This window comes from Silene latifolia, chromosome 8 (assembly GCF_048544455.1).
Source record: "Silene latifolia isolate original U9 population chromosome 8, ASM4854445v1, whole genome shotgun sequence".
Classification (NCBI taxonomy): domain Eukaryota; kingdom Viridiplantae; phylum Streptophyta; class Magnoliopsida; order Caryophyllales; family Caryophyllaceae; genus Silene; species Silene latifolia.
Window position 1 is genome coordinate 53,091,025 of NC_133533.1, and position 7,372 is coordinate 53,098,396.

The 7,372-nt window shown below is 36.4% G+C and overlaps 2 protein-coding genes across 4 annotated transcripts; one reads left to right on the plus strand and one right to left on the minus strand.

Moving 5' to 3' along the window:
* Positions 1-737: 737 nt before the first annotated feature.
* On the plus strand, positions 738-2,877 carry LOC141596847 (elicitor-responsive protein 3-like). 2 transcript variants are annotated; one of them, XM_074417104.1, is made up of 5 exons: positions 744-1,038; positions 1,594-1,659; positions 1,961-2,087; positions 2,203-2,317; positions 2,561-2,877. In XM_074417104.1, exons 1-5 carry the CDS (start codon positions 972-974, stop codon positions 2,570-2,572), a joined length of 387 nt encoding a protein of 128 aa, XP_074273205.1. In that variant the 5' UTR covers positions 744-971; the 3' UTR covers positions 2,573-2,877. The 2 variants fall into 2 exon arrangements, with proteins under 2 accessions (XP_074273206.1, XP_074273205.1); XM_074417105.1 differs by lacking the exon at positions 1,594-1,659 and having other exon boundaries at positions 738-1,038.
* A 264-nt stretch (positions 2,878-3,141) lies between these two features.
* On the minus strand, positions 3,142-7,259 carry LOC141596846 (digalactosyldiacylglycerol synthase 2, chloroplastic-like). Of its 2 annotated transcripts, none has more exons than XM_074417102.1 (5): positions 7,167-7,259; positions 6,026-6,398; positions 5,150-5,413; positions 4,446-4,795; positions 3,142-3,798 (listed from the first exon to the last, which is right to left on the minus strand). In XM_074417102.1, the coding sequence occupies exons 2-5, from the start codon at positions 6,305-6,307 to the stop codon at positions 3,306-3,308; spliced, it is 1,389 nt and encodes a 462-aa protein (XP_074273203.1). In that variant the 5' UTR covers positions 6,308-6,398; positions 7,167-7,259; the 3' UTR covers positions 3,142-3,305. The 2 variants fall into 2 exon arrangements, with proteins under 2 accessions (XP_074273203.1, XP_074273204.1); XM_074417103.1 differs by lacking the exon at positions 7,167-7,259 and adding an exon at positions 6,977-7,141.
* Between the last annotated feature and the right edge of the window lie 113 nt (positions 7,260-7,372).

A 7,372-nucleotide genomic window follows, 5' to 3' on the forward strand; every position in this document is an offset into this window, starting at 1 on the left:
GTGGATTTGTGATATGAGCAAGTGGACTTGTGAGAGAACTCTTATCAATATTTTTCTCTTCTTTTTTTCATTTTCTTGGTCTTTGTACTAAAATAAATAGATAACAATTATAGACCTGGCAAAATGGGTCAGACCCGACCCGAAAATGGCCCGAAGTTGCTTGACCTGAATACGACCCGAAACCCGAATTGACCCGACCCGACCCAGACCCGAACATTGTCTGACCATCGACCCGATGTGACCCGACTCATAATTGACCTGATCTCAAATGACTTGAAATGACCCAAAACGACTAGTACTAAGATATATTAATATTATATATATATCAAAATAAATAGTTAAATTTGCAAAATAGTACGGAGTATTTCTTAATCAAAATAATACTAACTTGTGCTTAGCTATTAACTTAAAAGCAACCCGACTCAAAATGACTCATACCCAAAAATGACCCGACAGGCCGACAATAGGTCACCCGAAATTGACCCAAAACCCGAAAGTGACCCGACCCGAAATGTGTGATAGACCCAAAATGACCCGACCCAAACTGACCGACCCGTATCCGACCCGAGTGACCCGTTTTGCCAAGTCTAACAAATGACGAGACACTGAGAGAGTATTACATATGCAAAATGACATCGTTTATACATGACTTGTTGATTGTTCCATCTAACCATCACCTAATGATCAACATCAAAGTAGCTCAAATAATTAAATATGATCAAATTGACAACTTGGGATAAGAATGTGCATGTGCATACACAAAACTTGTCCGCGCCAACGTATCATTAACGTGTTTGACATTCAACATTCTATCTCTCTTTTTTTCTCTTCCAACAAAGAAGAGAAAAATATAGTCTCCTTTTTTTTTATTACAAAAATTTCATACACACATATAATTATCATCTCAGAAAAGGGTGTTTAATTTGATCAAATAATCATTTTCGTTAATTCTCGACCGTTGGATCGAAAAAATGCCTTTGGGTAGGCTTGAAGTTTTTCTTGTCAACGCTAAAGGCCTTGACAATTGTGATTTTCTCTGTAATTTTTCTCTCTTTTTTTTTTTCGTTTATTTATTTATTTGTCGAATTTGAGGGTTTCTTGAAATTAATTGAACTCCCAATGATAATATGATTGTGCCATATATATTTGTACTTGATCAATCAATGTGAATGCCTTACAGACACGAGTTTTCAAATAAGATCGTTTGTAACATGTAGGACAACTTACAGTAGTCTTAACTCTTATGGACATTTCCATTTATTAGGGTGATGTTTTATTGATTGATGAATTGCTTACAGTAGCTTTCTTTCAACCTATCTAGCCCACTAATTAAGCCACTAAACCGAAAAGTTTTCCTTAACAAATTAAAATCTCAAAATGTAGGAAAAGTTTGATGATCATTGACTTTTTGCATAAAGTCCAACCACTTTGTTTTTTTTTTTGAAAGTACAATGTTTGGTTGTATCCCATGAATCCTTGATGAATTTCTGCACATTATATTGTTCAGAAAACTTGCTCTTTCTAAGTTGATTTAGATGGTATAAGATGAATTCAAATTTAGTAAAAGATTGTTGTTAAATTTGCAAAATGCAGCTAGAATGGATCCGTATGTCATCCTCACTTACCGCTCTCAGGAACAAAAGACTAGTGTTAACACAGGTACGGACTGCCAGTTAGGTGTCTTGCTGTGTCGATTCAATATAAAAGACGCGACCAAAGTAATGTCTCCAAGTAACAAATAAAGTAACACGGCTAATACATAATGGTCAATAATCAAGAATTGAGAAGTACTGTATCATTTAAGTTATTCAGACACGCACGGTTGCCAGTATAAGTCTGGGTAATCAATCATTGGATTATCTAGAAAATTTCATGTTTTTGGCCTAAAATGAGGTGTCTATGTTGGTCGTGGATAATTAATGAACTCTGAATGTGCGTGCCAAACTGGTGAGATGTGCAGATGGCGGAACAACACCTGAATGGAACGAGACCTTTGTGTTTAGAATCTCTGGAGATGTTCCTGAACTCCACCTCAAAATCATGGACAAGGATACTTTCACTGCCGATGATTTCGTTGGAGAGGCTAAGTAAGTTAGTTGGAGTCAGAATTCCATTCAGCAACTGTCCTCCACTGATACTTCGTGTTTAACAAGTCATTTTGATTTATTCCATTAAATTACGTCTCACATTCTCTTTATGCAGAATCCCATTAGCTGCTGTTTTTGAGAAAGGAAGCCTGCAACCTACTTCCTACAATGTTGTCAAGGATGAAGAGTTCAAGGGTGAAATTAAAGTCGGCCTCACTTTCACCCCAGAGGTATAGTTACTATACATATACCGCAAATGACATGTAGAGTCTCTAGTGCCACTCCAAAACCATCCTATCAGACTTCTAACTTAGTTTTCTTTGGATACAACAATGTTAATGAAAATTAATGCCAATAGATGCTCCGTAAACATGTCTCGACTCTGATTTACTGATTTCGATGCTAGCTTGAACTGGTACATATGCATGATTAAGCAATAAAGCTAATGTATGAATGTGTATGTTCAAATACAGAGACTCTATTGACATTCCAACTGAGGAGCTTGATGGATGGAAAGAGTCTTCTTTTCCGAGCATGCGTTCATGGCAAAGATTGGCGCAATCATCATTTTTGGCATCCTGGAACTCGCTTCATTAGCCTTGGACTTTGATTTAGTTTTATCACTCTTATTTCAACATTTCTTTAGATCATCTTGTATTTTAGATCATTTATCTTCTTGCATTGTTGAAAGCTAGTGTTTTATTTCATGTTCATTATGTTGGAACGACTTGAAATTTGGATGGGGGAATCCAATGATTATATCGTGTAAGAAAATGACACAATTCAAGGTATAGTCTCTTTTAAGACGGTCTTTATAGAAGTGTATAAGTCTGAATAAAGAAAGTTTCGTAATAAATTAACACTAACGTGTAGTCGTGTAGATGGTCTTGTAATAAATTATTACAAGACCATCTATACGATAGTGAGCGTTTTCCATCATTAAAAAACGAGAATTTGTGCTTTCTCGAGTCAGATTCTTGATAAATCCATGATTTCACTATGATCACCCCTGTGCTCATTCCCTCGATATAGTTTGTATGTAGAATTTAAATATAAATCAAGATCAGAGTTCTTGCAACAAAGAGAATTAGTCCAAAACTCCAAATATATACACAAGTAAATCAGTTTTAGGCTATACAACACAAGCATTCATATATACAGTTAGAATTAATTAATATTTCACAAGAAAAAAGAAAATGATATCTGAGATCATCTCCTTTAACGAGAAGATGACGCTAGCCCTCGACATAGCTCTTCATCAGGATGTAGGCTTCCCGGGATTGCCCCAAATACCCTACGAGCCAGTTCCGTACCTGCTACTGCATTATGTAAATACGCAGAAGCATCTTCCCATTTCCTTTCCATATTAAAAGAGCTCAGGGAGGCAAACTTTTTAGAGGGTAGTTTTGAGGGTTTAACTATAATAGTCCCTTGATATAACTCCGCGGCTTTCAGAAACCGTTCGGTTGCTGCTTCCCAAGATAACTCGTGCATCTGTGACTCGGTCAATGATGAGGGTTCCTCAGTCAGTGCTTTGCAAGTTACTGAAACAAACTCGTTACTATTGTTGTATGTGCGACAATTGCGGAATTGCTTGAAGAATTCGTTGGATGGATGATTTGCACAGACAACAATCTTTCCCATGGCTAATGCTTCGGCTGTTGTAGTGCAGACTACATCTGTGGTGCTTGGATTGAGGAACACTTTGTAACTGAAAGAAACGCCATAGTAAGAAAGGGTCAATGTAGGAATCCAAACAAGTACTAGAACAAGCATGTAAGCTAGTTTAGCTCGTAAATCATATATGGTGCTTATGACCTAGGTTCGAAACTTGCCAGTACCAAAATCCCCACATAAACCAGATTGACATAGCACGCTATAAATTAGTCATCTCTTTTACAAATTACAACATATCAGTTTCTAAAGTATGACATACACACATAAACTTGTATATGCCAGTCACAGCATAAGGTCTTTGCTAGACCCATCACCTATGGGTATGCGATGAAAGCGCGAGTGTAAGACGGTAATTTTGATCTTTAAGAATAACGACCTTACTTGAACAGGACCTTTTAGAATAATTTGGATGTAACTAATTACTAACAAACAAACCATTTTTCAGAAAAAGAATATTGAAACCTCACTTTCATCTTGAAAACTTGTAGGCCAGACCATAACCTTACGGAGTTACGGCAAGACGGTCTCATAAAATAGTTTCTCAAGATCCTATTATTTGACATGCTTTCTATAGAGAGGTGTTTAAACATTCAGACACAATGCGCTTCATTCACTGTTAGTGCCTAATAAAACATAAATCAGAAAGCCCATACAGTAATTTAAAACAAGGCCAGAGCTTACTCATGGAATAAAGAATCGGCATGGTCACGTCCAGGATGAACTCTAACAGGTAGTTCAAGCTTCTTTGCAGCTTCTGTGACTTCATTAGAGTCCTCTCCAGTACCATAGAGATCAACTTCTAGACCAGCTAGCTTCTTCTGATGTTTTTTCAAGAGTTTAAGAAGTTCTCTGTATCCTTTACTCCAAACCATTTTACCTATGTAGTAGGCCCCTTTACTAAAGGCAGGTTTCCCTTGTTCGAGTTCTTCTTTCTTTTTCTTGCCAATCCCGAGAAATTTGGGGTTGACTCCATGTACATTGCATATTATGGACCTAGGAAGATCTTGAGTGGCTGCAGACAATCGTATAACCTGTCATAATAAGAAAATAAAACATATTCAAAAGGCATAAGCATAAGGTGTACTATGAAAACACAGACTGAATAGATGCCTAAATCCATTCCTTACTACAAAGTTACAAACAAGAACAGTCGTTGAGACATGCAAATGTCAGCTAAGCTAGCTCGTAAACTCATTGAGGGATGGCTTAGTGGCTCCCATCACACCAAAATGAAAAATACTACGTACAAATAACAATTGTGCCGCACAAAAGACATGCACGTATGTAACATGTAAGTAACTATTAAAGCAAGGAGAAAGCCATTTTCTGATTAGACTTGTAGGTTAAGAGTATTGACGGAAGTTGGGCCATTTTGTAAAGAGTACCTTGTGACAGTAGATACTGACGACCCAACTGTTTAAGTGCTTCAGAATAAAGGCTCCGGCAGCATTCCTCTCTCGTCGAACATATTCCAGATAATTGGTGTGGACAATCCCAATAACCATCCTGAATTTCTCTTTCCATCTTTTTCCATGATGATACCACGTTAGATGCTCAGGCTCTTCTAGGACGGCAATATCCGCATCGTCATCAGGTATAATATCTGTAATATCACCAACAGGAAGAATGCTTCTTTTGTCGATGGAAAACTGCAGTACATGTAACAATCGGAATTAAACAAAGCACAACTGTGGCACAAAATTATTCAAGATATATAAAAGAACCATGGAGTAGGACTGTGATAATGATGTCCAAGAATGGTATACAAAATCCTAAAGGGAAGAATCAAGAATCCATGAAGCTCATCCATCTTTTAATAGGCAAACCGCAAATTCCTATTTATCGCGGAACAGCAGAAGATTATACATCGACCTCCTGCCCACTTCTTTAGACCATTCATGATTTACATCAAAATTTAAACAAACTAGACCAATAATTTGTAGGGGTTGATGAAATTTAAGATCCAAAACCACTTCAGCACATAGACAAACAAAGGCAAAATATCAATCATCATTCCTGAGTTAAAGAGCCTGAGAAATGAAGTAAGATCTTGGTTTTGAAATGTACAAAGCTAAATTAAAAATCCACGATATGTTTATTAGTCAAATTCAGGAGGCTTGATATCCTCAATAACTTCAGGTGCTTTAAATATACGTCAAGTTCAATAATCCAAAATTCAAAGGGACGGTATCACAAAGTAGATAGATAGCAGCATAGCTACTTAATACGCCAACACTGGTAGTTAAATCAGAAGTAATTACCCTTCCAGGATAGAATTTTATCTCAAATCGAGAAATGAATCTAGTCCTATCTTCAAGCCATTTGCGCACATATGCCTCGTGCTCTAGCGCTGACTTGAAATTTATGTTGTCAGGGTATACAAGCTCTTGATCTTTTAAAGACAACCAAGGAATTACTAAAGTAACTTTTCGTTCCCCGTCTTTAGCAAGATAACAAGCACGGAACAGCGGATTCACAGCAGTACCTGTCAACCACGGCACGCTAGCAGTGGTATATATAGCAATATGCTGTTTCTTGGCCATCTAAACGTCAGTTTATGGCGGAAACCTTTTACAACATATCAAACTTAGCAAATCTCCAATAGAACAGCCACTCCTTGGAATAAAGATGTTACTGCAAAAGGATGACAAAAAACATCTGAGAAAAACCTAGTACTCCGTATCTTATACCGTGATAAAAAAAAATAAGAAAATAAAAAAGTGACAAAGATTGCACAAATACGGCTATACAAGGCAACTTATTTAATGCATTTTGTACATCATCTATCAACCACAAACAACACGGTACTCAAAATTTCGCTTCTATCTGGAAAATAACACAGCAGAAACGAAAGATGTAAATGGATGATAAAAGATGAAGGGGGCATCAAATCTCTCCCTCAAGTTCCAACAAATTTGCCCATGCCTGTTTCTTTCTGGGTTACCAGAAAGCGAATTGTGTATTCATACTATGATGTTTTATGATTGTGTAGGCGTATTATAAATTCGTAACAACTACTACGAATAAGATAACCTTGGTTTTATTTAACCATTAGAGATCCTCCAAAGGAGAATCCTTGAAACTTCCCATACCCTTTTCATACATATATCGCCCTTAACCATCGGATTATCCCGAAATCCTTAAAAATCTAACTTCAAGCTCCAAATATGTCCAGAAACTCTTGCTAACACCTTCAAATACGAAAAAATTACCTTCTTTACAACTCAATACAAATTTTGATCAAATAATTAAAACGTCTTCCCCAAATACATGTTATTTAAAGGCTGAATTGCCAATCTATGCTCCAACGAATTATAAACAAAGAACAATCATTTCAGGACCAAACTAAAATACTAAAAAAGAAAAAAAAAATTATTCCTTCAGTCTCATTCATTTATTTACCCTTTTATATTCTTCGTGAGAAAATATTTTAACCAAAGTAAGCAAATGATTGGGCACGGAGGATTAGCTGTATGTTGGAGTTCTTGCGATTAGGGTCAGAAATTTTAGTATTAACAAAAACCCACAAAGAAAATGAGCATATAATTAAGGGAAATATAATGCATTTCATTTTTACCAATTTTTATGAATTAAACATTATATCATGA

Excerpts from the sequence above, each read along its gene's own strand:
- LOC141596847 (XM_074417104.1), top strand. The coding sequence starts at position 972 with ATGCCTTTGGGTAGGCTTGAAGTTTTTCTTGTCAACGCTAAAGGCCTT. Across the intron at positions 1,039-1,593 it reads TGACAATTGTGATTTTCTCT|CTAGAATGGATCCGTATGTC; the intron begins GTAATTTTTCTC and ends TGCAAAATGCAG. Across the intron at positions 2,088-2,202 it reads GATTTCGTTGGAGAGGCTAA|AATCCCATTAGCTGCTGTTT; the intron begins GTAAGTTAGTTG and ends CTCTTTATGCAG.
- LOC141596846 (XM_074417102.1), bottom strand. The coding sequence starts at position 6,307 with ATGGCCAAGAAACAGCATATTGCTATATATACCACTGCTAGCGTGCCG. Across the intron at positions 5,414-6,025 it reads TAAAATTCTATCCTGGAAGG|TTTTCCATCGACAAAAGAAG; the intron begins GTAATTACTTCT and ends CATGTACTGCAG. Across the intron at positions 4,796-5,149 it reads TCAGTATCTACTGTCACAAG|GTTATACGATTGTCTGCAGC; the intron begins GTACTCTTTACA and ends TTATTATGACAG.